The 15,002-nt window shown below is 39.9% G+C and overlaps 1 protein-coding gene across 1 annotated transcript in view; it reads left to right on the top strand.

Moving 5' to 3' along the window:
- Positions 1–14,600, top strand: part of nrg3b (neuregulin 3b) — a 247,028-nt gene extending 232,428 nt beyond the window's left edge. Inside the window, exons 7-11 of the mRNA XM_042508234.2 lie at positions 1,020–1,129; positions 6,660–6,842; positions 11,567–13,172; positions 14,323–14,406; positions 14,530–14,600. Coding sequence (XP_042364168.2) covers positions 1,020–1,129; positions 6,660–6,842; positions 11,567–12,320 — 1,047 coding nt within the window. The 3' untranslated portion in view covers positions 12,321–13,172; positions 14,323–14,406; positions 14,530–14,600. The remainder of the gene's footprint in view (positions 1–1,019; positions 1,130–6,659; positions 6,843–11,566; positions 13,173–14,322; positions 14,407–14,529) is intronic.
- Positions 14,601–15,002: the final 402 nt, after the last annotated feature.

Below are 15,002 nucleotides of genomic sequence, written 5' to 3' on the forward strand. Positions count from 1 at the left end.
GGAGGTATGTATATCACCCCAAATTCTTGGAGCCACACTCTAAACTCAACAGGATATCAGACATTTTGAATGAACTATGCAATTTTAGTGCAATTTTTGCCATTTTACAGGGCTTTAAGAAACGCCTCCTAGATATTTAGTACGACTGACTACAAATTTGATCTGTGCCATCTAAATACCTTGATATGACCATGAGATGAAAAGTTGTTAAAAGCTTGAATTTTTGTGGAATGGTGTGATCTTGGCAACGTGTCAAATTTCAATGTTTGGCCATGAAACAGGTAGTCGTTTGTAACTATTGAATGGCCGCCAGATTTCATATGTCTGATAATAGTCCGTCCCTGAAGAAATCTGTATGCCAGTGTTTAGTTAAAGTAATAGTAACAATTACTGTCAACAAAAAATGACATGTTTTATACTTCGATGACCAAATCCAGCTCAAATTTGCCTGATAAAGCCTCAAGACCTTGATGATACTTTGTTGTTAAGATTGTGAGTTTTTGTTCAACGGCCAAGCCATAGTAGCGCGGCAAATTTTGGTGTTCCTACATGATGATGATGACAGGAAGCTTCTGTTAGCTGACTTGAGATTTCATATGCTGGAAAAGAGTCCTGGCTTGAAGATAACTGCATGTCCATATAGACTTAAAGTCATAGCACCACATACTGACACAAGAAGACAGCCCTATGGGCCAAAGATCATCTGCTTTATATGAAGTTTACTTGGTGCCGTCTGCACATGATATACAGCATCAGGACATACTGTATAATCAGTGTGTTCTCTAGCATCACATAGTGGAGAGTGGAAGTTGTAAATTCCAGCACAATGCATTCCACACAGAAAACATTTAAGTCCTTTCATTTTTAATGGATCATTATTACAAAGCTAAACTTTAATAAAGAATCTATTTTTTGAGTCTTTGTCATAGCATTGGGATAATAATGAAGATACATCCTGAGCCATAATTGCAATGTCTTTCCGCTCACCGTATGCACCATTCTTCTTCATTTTTTTGCAGAGCTGCAGTTCTCATGGATCGTCTGCTAAGGGCAGCAGCATGGCGCCAGGCACATCATCAGTTGCCCCACCTATTCTCAGCAGAGCACTGTCTAAAGGGAAACGCTTCAGGTGACAATGTGACATTCTCTTTGTTTCCTGTTTCATATCTCTCACTACATCCAGATATGAGAGGCAGCCAAGTGAAAAATGTAATCATCCTGCAATGTGATGGAAAATATAGACCTCCAAATAATAGAACAGATAATGTGTAAAATTGAAAAAAAATTGTGGTGATAATGAATGGGAGCCACTGTGTTTAGTATATATCTTGAACACGTTGCCAACACCATAAGCTTTGACTGCGTGCATATCCTTAATAAGAATCAGACATTTTAAAGGAGGATTATTGGTTTAGCTGTTTAATTAAATGAAAATTAGAGTCTCTCAAAATAGTTAGGAAATTAGATGTCTTTATTTACATGGCATGTCCAGTAAATTGTGCAAAGTGATTAACTGTGTGCTCAGGCAGATTCTGAATTGACTCCTTGCACACTGATAGGGAAGAGCATATAGGGAAGAGGAGACATCGTCTGGAAGCGAATTTTAATGTGCGAAGTTAAACATTGATTCAGCCAAATTCCTTTCATGCCATCCTTCAAATGACAGAATATTCAACAAAATTAACATTTTGCTACGAGGGATCTCAGTAGCGGTTGTGCTTTGTGATCACAGCAGTCAGTATCAAATGCTGCCATTTTAAATCCTCAGAAGAACACAGGGATGTGGGTATGGAGCGTGCCACAATGGCCCAATCTGTTTACAGAAAAAGCTTCATTTGCCTTGATTATATGGGTGCAGGCAGACTTTGACAAGTAATGACATTCAGCCACACAATATGCAAGAAGTCATAAGTGTTTCCCCTTAATGGCCCTTACACTCTTTATTGGCAAATCACAAAAAAATGTTTGATTGCTGGTAAATCTCTACCTTTCAATTGATGTGATCATGCTGAGCAGAATTCAAAGCACCCTCTGGATGAGAGGGTTGTAACTGTTCTGACATCAGGCTGTGCTTAAGAAATCATGTATTTTACATTGCTGTATGCATTAGACAAACTGTCAGCATCATGTAGAGAGGCTGTACAGCACAGGATGTACAGTGATTAGAGGCAGCTATGTTTGCAGAGATCATGGGGAACCCGTGTGTGTACAGGCGGAGGGAGCTTTTAGATGTCTGGTTGACTATGATGACAACTTTAGTGAAAACCCCACTGAGGTGGCAGTTGTTCTCTGTTTTAATGGACCGGTTGTCATGTGTGGCTGCGGGGATGATGCCAACTCGTCTTGGCTTTTTATTCTCCACAGTGTCGTGCAGGTGCTTCACAGAGGGCAGCTGACAGTCAATCATCTGTTCAGCTCGATCTCAGAGTAAGGGGAGGTGAGGGGAGAACTAGACGTTGATGGATGAAGTTGAGATGCTTTCAGCTATTGACCTGAGAAAGTGGACCACATTTGGAGCTATCAGGAGAAATGCCCCATAAACGCATGTCAATATGGTCCATCAATAATGCTGGAAAAGGTTACCTGTGTATCATAGGCTTCATCACTGAGTTTGAGCATGTGTAGATTGATTCATATGCTTGAATGCACAGTGTTCTGTTGAACTGAAAATTTAGATATTAGAAGAATATAGAAAATACAAATCAAAAAGAATAACAGTGTTGCTGTACCATAGTCAGAATATAAAGATGGATGAAGTGTCTTAACCTTCTCTCAGAAATGAAGCCAAAATATCTTGTATACAAGCACTGTCATCTTGCACTGGTGATGTCATGTCTGTGCAGGAGCTCAGGAAGTGGAGTCGGGGTATCAAGGTACTGCCAGGCCCCCAAAAATTACGCCACACTTTGAAGTTAGTAGCTAAACAGTGGAATTACACCATCTTAGCCCATCACGCAATGCCACTGGGCCCAAAAGATCAGTGGGTACACTTTTTGACCACCACAACCACAGTAAAATGACTTGTTTAAGTATCAGAATATGATCCAGTCAGTCTGATAACAGTCTAGAGGCTGCAAAATTAAATCATTCTTTTACCATCCAAGTAAGGGGAGCGCTAAACCGAAAGCAGCCAGTTAGTGAAAATCTGTAGTGTGCTTGATCCATTGGCCAATGATGCAAAAGCACTGCACATCCAGTATTTTATACACAGCAGTTGAACAATTTTGGCTTCACTGAGCAGCTTTCATGAACTTGGTCTGGCCTCCAATGCTGTATTGAGGTCTCTTTATATATCCATGGGCACTACCCATACACAGCCCAACTCAGAGCCATTGGCCCGACTAAATCACGAGTACACTGATTGCGACATAGCTGTACCATTTTTAGAAAAAATGATTTGAGGTTGCTTTGATTTTTTTAAATTGGCCCATGTCCCATCTGCTAACATAAAGGGGGCATGGTTTATAACTTAAACTGCAGCCAGCCACTACAGGATGATTGAGGTGTTTTGGTTTCACTGTTGGGGAGGAGTCATGCCGTCCATCATCATAGTTGAGTATTTTAGCATGCTATTTTTTGCTAATTAGCGCTACAGACAAAGTGCAGCTGATTTTAAAAGGAATATTTGTTAAAAAAAAAAAAAAAAAATCTGTCCAGTGGTTGTTGAGATATTTCAGTCAGGAACAAAGACAGACATCTCCTGAGCCATTTGACTCGTGTTTATGAATTTACACTCTCTCTCTTTGTAACATAGTGCAAGTTGTACAGATGTCACTGGAAAGAAATGAACAAATCAATCATGTTGAAGCAATCATTTCCAATTCTGTTGAGTTCTGAATAAACTGACCGGCACAGCTCACTCAGTTCCGCCTGTTCTCAGGCATATTTCCATCTTGCTTTGCCAGCAAAATCTGATGAAAGTAACACCATCCAAGTCAATGTATAATCATCACACTGCCAGTGGTCAATCATTGTTTTCATTTGTGCTATTGTGGAATTTGATCATTCCCCAAGATTTTACTGTCGTGATTGCATTACAAGGAAATTGTAGGTTAATCAGTATGCTCAAGTTGAGTCAGCGAGCATGAGTTTTTCCACATTTAGATATTAGAAGTGCTGCCTCTCTGACTTTTTCTACTTTATGTTCAAATGGAGCAGAACTTATTAAAACATGTGCTGGATTACCCCAGCAACCCGGCTTACCCATTTGACATCAGTAGGCTATACATTTTTTGGTGAATTGTAAAGATAAGCAGCTGCCTTTCAGTTTTAGACCCTTAACATTTAACATTCGATAATTACAACAGCCTGGTGATTTGTTCACAAAAACATATTTGATTTTTTTTCCAGCTTTCAGTTAATCCTAATTAAAAAATCACCATGCTAATAGCCAACAAAACTGACATAATTCAGCTTTATTCATATCAACTTTTTAACAACATCAGTCGATACGAACTCTAATGCTGGCGAAGACCAGAGTCAACATTAGCCATGCTTATTGTTCCACAGCCATGGACATTTAGAAATTATTAGAGCTGAATATTTTTTACACAGTGTTCCAGTCAGCTATCAATTAATAACCAGATGTCTACTGGACTATTTGGTTTACTGCATGAATCAAAAGGAATGAGGAAGTTCAGTTTGAGGACAAGCTAGGAAATCTTAAAGTTTGGAAATCTTGATTACTATTTAAACACAGTCCGCCACTTCATACATAGACTATCTCTGTAATGTGTGGCTGCTGCAATGCCAAATTATTCAAAAGCCAAAATCGAGCTGAGAGAATGTTTGTCACTGATTTGGGTTTAGTGCTTCAATACAAAACAAGTTTTTCACCCAGCATTAATAATATGTCATGAGTTGTTTTTGTGGTACAGTTGAACTGACACAATCAAGAGACCTGTTCATTTAATTTGTTTCATTTTATCATTTTATTTCGAACATGTAATACGTAATGCATGTAATTACAACCAATTCCAAGAATACAAAAGACAATGGTGGGTTTTTTCCCCTTCTTCTGAAATATACATTAATGAAGTTCTCAAAACCAAAACCATATTAAAGTTTTACATATTTGAAAAGTTGCTCACAAAAGAAACATTTGCAGGTAATCACCAAAGCAGTGTTGAAATATATTCAAATAAACTGAAAATCTGTGTTTCATAGTCCCACACGCTCTGTGAGACTTCTTGAATGATATACCTACACAAAGGATTGCAAAATAGTGCAGTATAACTTTGATTCACATTTGATGTCATGGCTTTATTGCTGCAGACGTGCAGGGATCTGCTTTGAAGTCGACCACCTGCTGCCCTCAGAACAATTTAAAAACAGTGTGCCTCGACAGGAAGCACACGTTCTAAAGCTACCACGTCCATCTAAACGGCAGCAGGATGATGATTTATTCTGGTCATTTTCATGAGGGTATAAGAAATGTCCTTGTATATTTACCTGCATATCGTTACAAGAAGGTGCACTTTAGCTTCACTTTAGTCCAATGTTTAGCTCCTGTGTGGATGTGAGGTTTTTTTTTAACTAAACCATCCCAAATTCCTCTAACCTAACCATCTGTGACTTTGTTGCCTAATCATTAACATCGTGACTGTCTGCGTTGGTTGCCATGTGCTCATGTTATGTAAATATAACGATGTGCTGCATCATCCCACTGTGTGCATTTATTGACAACACAGTAACAGCATCCTGGACCTTAAACAGCTGATGTAGAATGATACCGTAAATGTCATAAGTAGACGCGGAAGGTCACTGGCAAAGCGGTACTCTGTAGAATATACTGTAAAAAGTACATTATCTGTAAAAACATGATCTTTGCCGAACTATAATCAAGTGGGGGTTTTTGCCTGTACCTAACCACAAGGTAACCATTGCATCATTGAAATATAAAGATAAAGTACATTTCAACATATCTGCAAGATAATAACGTTTAAACGCTACATATCTGTGGTTTGCAGAAATGTAAAATGGCACATTTTTTTCCTGGTAATTGGGTCACAAAATGGGTATCTAAAGCCAAAACATTACCTTTCTTGCTCTAACCCTAACCACATGATTTTTGTCCCTGAACATAAACACACATTAATTACAGCTTTGCTATAAAATAAAATTTAGAATTGAAACATACATTTTCAACTTATACACATTAAATTAAACTTACAAATGTACCATGTGGTTTGCAGAAATGTACAATGCCAACATTTATTCTGTTGACTTGATTGCTCAGTACAGCCTAACAGAGCTGCCAGCATAGCTGTGGACCCCTGACTCTTGTGTTACCACAGACCTTTTTCTCTTCTGTTTGATAAAGCCATGACAAATTATGTAGCATGTATGTGATTTCCATTGCTTACTGGTAAATTAATGTTCTTTTCACAACCGCAGCCTGATGCTTTGGCTTCAATACCAAGGTCGTCAATGCACAGACTCAATTAAACATGGAACATGATGCTCTTTTTCCATTTGAACATCAAAAAGAAAGGTCAATCCAATCCTGCCCATTATACAACACTGAACACAGGAGATGAGAAACATTTGATTCAATAAATTAATTAGGAAGTGCTGTTTGAATTCATGCAACTTTTGTAAAGTAGTGTTTTAAATCTGTGATATTCACACCCTGTTATTGGTCTCCCTTCTGATTACAGGAGCAGTTCCCTCTCACTTAGTCCTGCCCGACAGCGGAGAGAGACCAGTTACTTCAGGACCCCACCTATTTCCAGAGGGAAACACAAAATATCGACAAATCTCATTGACGGCTCCAGAGTGCCTGGCCACGTCTACAAACACTTGCAGGAGGACGAGTCAACAGACATGGAGTCCATAAGAAGGTGAAACTTTTTGTTAGTTTCGTTGTGTTTGTTTGATCCACAACAAGGAATTTCTCTTATTTCAGTTCCACGCTGTTGTCAAATATCAGGTTCAGTGACACAGACCCCCAGACTGAGCGAGGTTAAGTTGGACTGGCAGAAGAATAATTTTGGGAGAAATGAGTTTATGACTGAAATGCTCACAGTTCAAATCCACAAACTAGCTTATGAAATCGGATCCAGGAAAATAAATGAGATCTGCTGTGCCCTCCTTCAACGGGAACTGTCACAATTAATTTGGAGAACACACTTGATCCCAACCGCTCAACAGTATCATGATGTCGGGGAAGTCCAAGAAATGAGTCTGTGTGTAATCCTCCCTGCACTTGCCATTGGGTTGTTGCTGTGAATGGAAATGTGTTTTATCTGCGGGGGGTTTATCGGGGTTAAAAATACGACGACGGCGCCAAAGCTAATTACCAGATGATGCACAAGTTCACATAAAGATGTCCAGAATGGGTTGACTTTGGCTAAAACTCGAGCATTATGTGGTTCACATATCAAATGCATTTTCTGTCATTTGCAAGCTAAATATGGAGCCATACTGGGGGACTGCAGCCGTCTAGAACAAGACCACAAATTGCAAAGGATTAATTTCAGGCATTGACACATCTTGAATTCTCCTCATGCTCATCCTGATGTCAAGTGAGGACAGCGAGTTGCCCTATTTTCATGGCTATCAGAAAGTGAAGCACAGCTACTGGCGCTGTTTCAGGAAGCTTTAAAAGCAGGGAGGACTTTTTGGCACAGCCACCTCTCACCAGTTGGCTATCTGGGGGCTTAAAATAACTTACACATTTTTAAAGTACGGTCTGATGATCCTCGCTGGCGTTGGCTCAGAAAAAAATAGCTCCATGTGAAATCCTCTCTGACACGTTTGTTATCAAAGACAAATGCTCGGCCTGTATCCTTAAGGAGGGAGGAGGTGATTCATGTACATCACTTTTCTTTTTGCCTCTGATCATGAATAAGATTGAAGAAAATATTTAGCTTTCACTGTTCATTCAAATGCGTGTCTTCTTTAGAAAAATAATGCATAATGTCAAGCAGTTCTGCTGGCATTTCCTCTTAACCAAGTATCACTAAAAACATATAATTATTTTAGCTTTAATTTCCATACGCAGAAGAGATCTTTAAGCCTGAGTACGGCAGTCCTATTTAGCATATGACTCAGAAACAGCCTAATTTGCTGTCAGTGTGTGCAACTTGAGGGATGGCACTGTTATCACTAACGTCTGTCATTAAAGCAGTAGTGTCCCTCGTGCATTCTGCACACTTAAAAGTGCCTAGCAATGTTTCTATTAGCATGCCAACCCGATTGAGCGCTACAGTGACTTGCAAGATCCACTGCAAGCTGCCAAACTCTTTATGTGACCTATTTCCATAATTTACATTTTTAAACAAAGCTCCATGGAGCTCAGCAGTTCTTTCAAATGGTTGTGCAGGGAGATCCTCTAGGAGCATAACAGTTTCCCTCTTAACACACACTCATGCACACACACAGAATAAATAAACAAACTAATAAAGAAACTAATGAGATTTTTTTTAAATCACAAAGGCAAAATCTGTGAGCTATAGGCAATTAAACCTTACATAGCTTTTTTAGTGTTTAGGAGAAGAGCTGAAATAAAGGGGCTTCTCGTCTTCTTGGGGACAAGATTGTACAGTTAAACAGTTTAGATCTCATTAGCCATTGATAATTCCCTTGCAGATCCATCAGCGGAGTGTATTTCAGCGGCCTTCAGGAGGTTGAAATGACGTATTTCTCGACTTACCAGCCATACAACAAGCTACCAAGCTCACAGCCCCCTCCTACTCCTCTTCTTCCTCCTCCAGCCCCCACTTCTCCCTTGTTGCCATGGATACACCCTCTCATCTCTGGAAATGAGAAATGGGAGGTGGAAAGGAGAGTGAGAGAACGAGAGAGAGGGGGAAAGTGAGGAAAAGAAGGAAGATTGTGCAGAGATGATGAGAGTGCAGCAGAGAAAAGATGGAGGCGCAGAGTGCGGTAGAAAGTGTTTAAAAAAAAAAAGAGAACTGCAAACAACGAGAACACTCCTCTATATTTTTGTATTTTGTGACAACAAATCCCAGCAGAGTGTTGTCAGTTTCATTATCCGGTGTCACAACATATATTTACTCATCGCAGATAAGGACCGAATTCAAGGCAAATTTGCTATGGGAGTTATTTTTAGATATGTTTTGATCTGCCGGATTTACCTCCAGCTTGCATTCGCCCTTCTAATACCGAGGGAGGAGTGGGAAAGTAATTCAATTATTTAAACTTGGTTATGCTACAAACAGTCTCTGAAGGCTGACAATAACACTGGCTGTCTCCTAAGGCTTTGCCGGGGTGATTCTAAATGTGAATTGAGTTCTCAATAACAATAATAACTCTTGTGCACATTCGACTCATATACAAACTCAGCCACTTGACTCTGGATAAGTTTTCCTGCTTTGCTGTGTTATTTTTATTCTGAACAGAACGCCTTTCAAGCTTGACGACGCTGTTTCGTGATACTTCACTGGCACTTGACAGCAGGATCTATCACCATGTGAACATACATACATGCTGAGACTCTCACACCCACGCATACACCTATATTCAACCCAAATGTCACATTATAAGCTTGGCAGACTAGGTGTGTTTCTGTGAGATTATTAGGGTTAGGCTGGTGTAAAAAATTTCAAACCGGTTTGATATTAAGCCAAAACCGGACTGCTATACCAAATTTTACTAGGTGCTCCCAACAGGAAGCATCACATTGCACCGCCTAACATCAGAACTCTGTCCACACTGAATCCATTAAATATGCACTCCTGCTGCATCAAGTAAAAAAACTCATAGCTATCAGCTGTGCGCTTGAGATAAGGCTGGAGACGTAGACACCCAGAAATAAGGAAAATTTAAAATAAGATCTCTTCTTTGACCAGCCTATTTTTCCTAGACATGACTGAGTTCAATTTAGCTCCAATGTGTGATTTTGACCATTTTCTCATACTTCTTAAACTCCTGAAACTCCTATTAAATAGGCTTCCTCTTGTCCCAATCAATTCTAACTTAAGATCTTGAAATGCTCTATTTCCTGTCTCACTGCAATAATCCTGAGTTGGCTGAAATAATCAGCTCTTTATGTAATAGTAAGATCCAAAGGAAAACTCTCAACGCTGTGTATTTCATCTGCTCTCAGAGATGAGAAACCTCTGAGAAGCCCATGAGTACAGCAAAAGAACTGCTGATTTATTCTTTTGCTCTTTATTTCTCCTAAAGATGGGGTTAGGAAAAACAGATCAGAATTTAATAAGAAGCTATCTATCTTCCAGAGACAGACTATTGTGAGCAGCAATTCCTTGGAAAAGGAACCCAGTGAACCCAGTGAAAAGGAAAATTCAAAATACGATTGAGATTTTGACCATTTCCTAAAACTTCTTAAATTCAGCTCCTAAGAACTAGGCTTCCTCTTGTCTCAGCCCGATCCCACTTTTCAAACAGAAAACACACACTTTATATTGTGTTATTTACCAGAAATGACTGAGAATATAGCCAGCAGCAAATAGGTTTTAAAAAGCAATCCTTTTAGGTCCCTGGTAATATCTCTCTAGCAAGTTGTTGTTGGTTTTTGTGCTAAAATAAGGAGGTATAATCATATAGTTAATTCCCATTTTTTCACCTTAATGAATCAGCTATTTCTCATCTGTTGCAACACTTCCAAAGCCAGCGACAGGAATAAATAGAAATCCTGCATTCCAACAAAAGTTCAGCTCAAAACGACAGTGCTGCATCTCCTGCAGCCAATTAGGACCCATTTTTTGTCGGTGACAAATCCAAAATGTTGTCATATTGGCGCCATTTTTTGAGAGACGAACTCTCATCACCCCCAAAAAAACTTTCAAGTAAATAAACAAAACATGATTACAACGTGATAATGTGATCGCTTTCATGTTGGCAGTCCTCAGCTTAGCAGTAATTTGCACACCGCCTGTCACCACCAGTGGCTCTGTTAGTCAATTTATTAACATAATGTTATATTGAATGTGTTTTCATATTGCTTAGTATTAATGCAATACAGGTTGGATACAGCACACAGGTTGCTGATGAAGGCTCCTTTTTAATTTGCCAAAAATTGTCATAATGACAAATGCCTGTTAAGCTGGTTTGCATAAAATCAAACCCAATTAAGCTTATACACTAGACTGGACCAGCAAAACCGGAAATCAACCCAACTCTAGAGATTATGTAACCAAAATGAGAACACACATGTTTAAAGGAGAGACATTTTTCCACATACTTACGCAGGCCGAGGTCAGAAATCAAGCAGCTGTGTTGCTAAAGCCTTAAATCTCCAATAAGACATTCATGAGAGAAGGGATTTTTCAGTTAAACATTCATGTAGCACAATACAGACTGCCCATCCCGAGGATTATAAATAATTACACCAGATTATGAAAGAACAATACCTAAATAATAATAATTTTGCTGGTGCAAGTTGATTTTTGGACAGAACAATGAGGGGGTTGAAATAGTAAAAAGCACAAAAGAGCAACAGCTTTATCTCCATATTCTGTTTTACTTCCTCTCTTTTATTCCTCATGGGAAATGAGTGCCTCGGATGAAAAGGTCACAATATAAATGACTTGGTCTCTGCTTCTCACCCTGCCATTTCTATTCTTTCTTCTGCCTAAAGGTGTGATTCTGCCAGTGGAAAGGTCGGTGCCCTCCTCAGCAGGACTTCACTCTCTCACTTTGCAACCAGGAAGGGATGGACCGAGGTTCCGTGCACCCGTCTGGACAAGGGAACAACCTACTTTCCACCATCCCTGCGCACCCGCTCCGTGCCCATCATCCCCTCGCTCCAAGCGTGCGACCTCGAAGCGGGGAATGTGGACACGAGCAAGCAGAACCAAGGGGGGCTCCTCAAGTGGCACCCCGTGCTGGCTGGAAAGACAGCAGCACCCATGAGCAATTCGCCCTCTCCGCCCTGCGAGACTGTCACACTGGCGCCCGGTGTGATGCCCAGCAGTGTTAGCCCTCCTGCCACCGTCACCGTCACACTAGGGTCAGAGAAGAATCTCAGCTCCACACAAACAACCTGCTCCATTGAAATTACAGTGGAGCTGGCGCAGGAATTAAAACAGAAAAGCCTTTCCAGTTCCATGAAAATGTCTGGGTCTCACAGCGAGATCCACCGCGGTGGCACAAACACTCTGGAGGCTGGGACTGTGCAGGAGTCGGAAGGGAAAAGTGTCCAATATTCAGCCAGAGCTCTGCACACAGGCGGTGGGAACAGAGGTTTGAAGGCAGCAGGCCAAAGAGAAGCCCAGGGACAGTGCCAAGGTCAGACGTCCCTCGTGTACGGAGACGCAAACCACTCCTTGGCCACCAAAGGTCCCAGCTGCAGAGGAACTGGAAACGCTTACGCCAAGCCCTCTGCAAGCTGATTGGATTAACTCTGTAAAGCTTCAAAGACACTGTTTCCAATAACTGTATACCTTTGCTGGTGGCACAGGATGGTTAGCAGGTGGGACCATCTGTGTGGCCACACGGACCAATAACAGATGGCGGTTGGTTTTGAAGGAACACGAACAGATTGAACTGCAGATGAAAAAAATATTGACACAGCAAAAGACATCAAATTATAAAGAAACAGAGACAAACAAACACACATTGTGAATAAATGTGACTCAATAAGGAAAACAAAACCGTGACTTGAGTGGGAGCTTGACTTAAACAGTGTATTGAAAAAAATGCCACTATTTAAAAGGAGCTTCTACTTAGAAACCAAAATAGTGTGTCATCTCTATGTTGTTTCTCTATTGTAAAGAAATGAAATTATATATGTCATATAATATATGTCATATAGACGTATATATATTTGACATACAATTGTGAGAAAATAAAGACTAAGATAACAGTGTTAATTAAGGGCTTTGTTCATCTCAATCTGTCTTTCTTACATGATATGAAGAATGTTTGTGTTTGTAAACTGTTGTCTTAAAGAATTATTTCACTACTGAAAAGGTGGTCTTTTCATGAAGTGGTGCTGTCTTTAAAGTAGAAAGACAAACATACTTTTGAAATTGGTGCAACGTGACCAGAGGAAACAGAGAAAAAGGGCTGTGGCATCTGCTGTCACTCAAGGGGTAGAAAAACTACAACTACCAGAATGCTAAGTATCACAACGGACCAATAAACACTCCCATTAGTGGGTGATGTAATGCAGCTTGTCAGTTTTAACAAGGGAAAAACACAGTGGCTGGCTGGTAACAAACAATCTCAATTACAGCTAAACGGTGAGTTAAAATATGTTTCTGAACATTTAAGGCAAGAAATGGGTGATGCAGAATCAGAATCTTGGTTTATCAGCACTGCTTAGTTTTACTGTTTGATCCCAGTGTTTTCAGCCTGTGTATATACAGTACATTAAACAGTTTGGCATCTGCTTCTTGATCACAAATTCCTGTATTACAGCCAAACAGTACACTTAAATATGTTACTGAAGACATTTTGGGTGAGAAATGGGCAATGCAGTAACAGAATCTTGATTCATATCTGGTCAGCACTGTCGAAGGTTATGTTTGGTCTGACTTTGAAAGAGGAAAAGGAGGCTTTCTCTCTCTATCAGCTTTTTATTCTCTGCGTTTATGTTATGGCAGAAGTACAATCTGTAGTTTGAAGTACAGCCAGAGAGTCAGCTAAAATTAGATTTGAGCTGAGAGATAAGCAGGGAGATCTGGGTTGTGGTAAGATGGAGGGAAGTTTACCACAGTTCATTTACAAATATTGCCAGCATTGTTATGATAAAAGCCGGTTGAAAAGTGTCCCTTTATATCTACTAAACAGTCAAAATGAATATTGTACTATATAATAGGTTCAGTGTGTAATAATCATGGGGGTTTAGTTTCATCTTGCAGTTAAGATTGCAGACTGCAACCAGCTGAAACTCTTCCCATGTGAAAGGCATGAACTCCCCAAGAGGATTCCTGCAGTGTTCATTGTTCAGGAGGTTTTTACTAGGAGCTGAATTATCCACAGAGGTCTCCTGCTCCTCTTTAAAACAAATGGACCAGGTCATTTAACCTTTTGAAACCCAGATCAGCATCAGTTTTCTTGTGCTGCGTTAAGACAGTTTTTTTAAGCATTTAAACATTTGAAATGTGAGCAGATTGGTTTGATTTCTTTCAAAAACATTGGGAAAAAAGGAAATCAGCAAATTGGCATGAAATGTCCTGAAAATTGAAAAAAAAAATGAGTAAAGGGACAAGAAAATTATTAGTTTAAAAAAATTAGCAGCACTGAGTGAAGCAGTTTCATGTTACAAATGAATGTTTTTTCTACACTGTTTTGCACATTTCCGATGGGTTGCTAGCTCAGCGCGTGATGATGTGTGCTCACTTTTTACCTCTAATAACTAAATTAATGCTCATCTTTTTTCTCATCCAGACGTTTAGGAGGTTTTACCAGGAGCCTAAACATCCACAAACATATCCTCCTCTCCAAAACAAACTGATCCAGTTTTTGAAATCGGTAAAAACATTGTATAGAGCAATTTGCTGTTAAAAAAATGAGTGTTTTTCCAACACTCCTCATTGCAGAGTGGCTGCTAACTGTGGTGGCTGACACTGAAGTTTCTGTTTTGGGCTGTTGTAGAATCATGTCGATGCAACGTGGTGATCTCTGTGGACGAAGGCCCGCTCCATTTGTAGAAAGCTCATTCTGAGGTAATGAAAACACAATGATTATTATTTTACAGGTGATTATACACCAAAGGAGGCATACTTATTATATTAAAATCTTCACACTGGACCTTTAATCTTAGTTTCCCCTTTATCTCCATGGCAACAGACACCTGTAGCATGCCCTTTAATAACGTACCTGTTTAGCTACCCCCCATACTCCAACCCTAAACACAGCCACGCTAATTAAGTAAAGCTCATTATTTTTGCTTCAGATACACGTAGCTGCTCCTCAGGTGTCCTGTGTGTGTGTGTGTGTGTGTGTGTGTGTGTGTGTGTGTGTGTGTGTGGGGGGTCCATTGAATTAATGAGGGTAAAGACGAAAGGAAGGAGGAAGTACTCCCCTGAAATTATCTTCTTTCTTTTATTCTCAACTTTAGACAAAAA

This window comes from Plectropomus leopardus, chromosome 19 (assembly GCF_026936395.1).
Source record: "Plectropomus leopardus strain MGB_pleo_1.0 chromosome 19, ASM2693639v1, whole genome shotgun sequence".
Lineage (NCBI taxonomy): Eukaryota > Metazoa > Chordata > Actinopteri > Perciformes > Serranidae > Plectropomus > Plectropomus leopardus.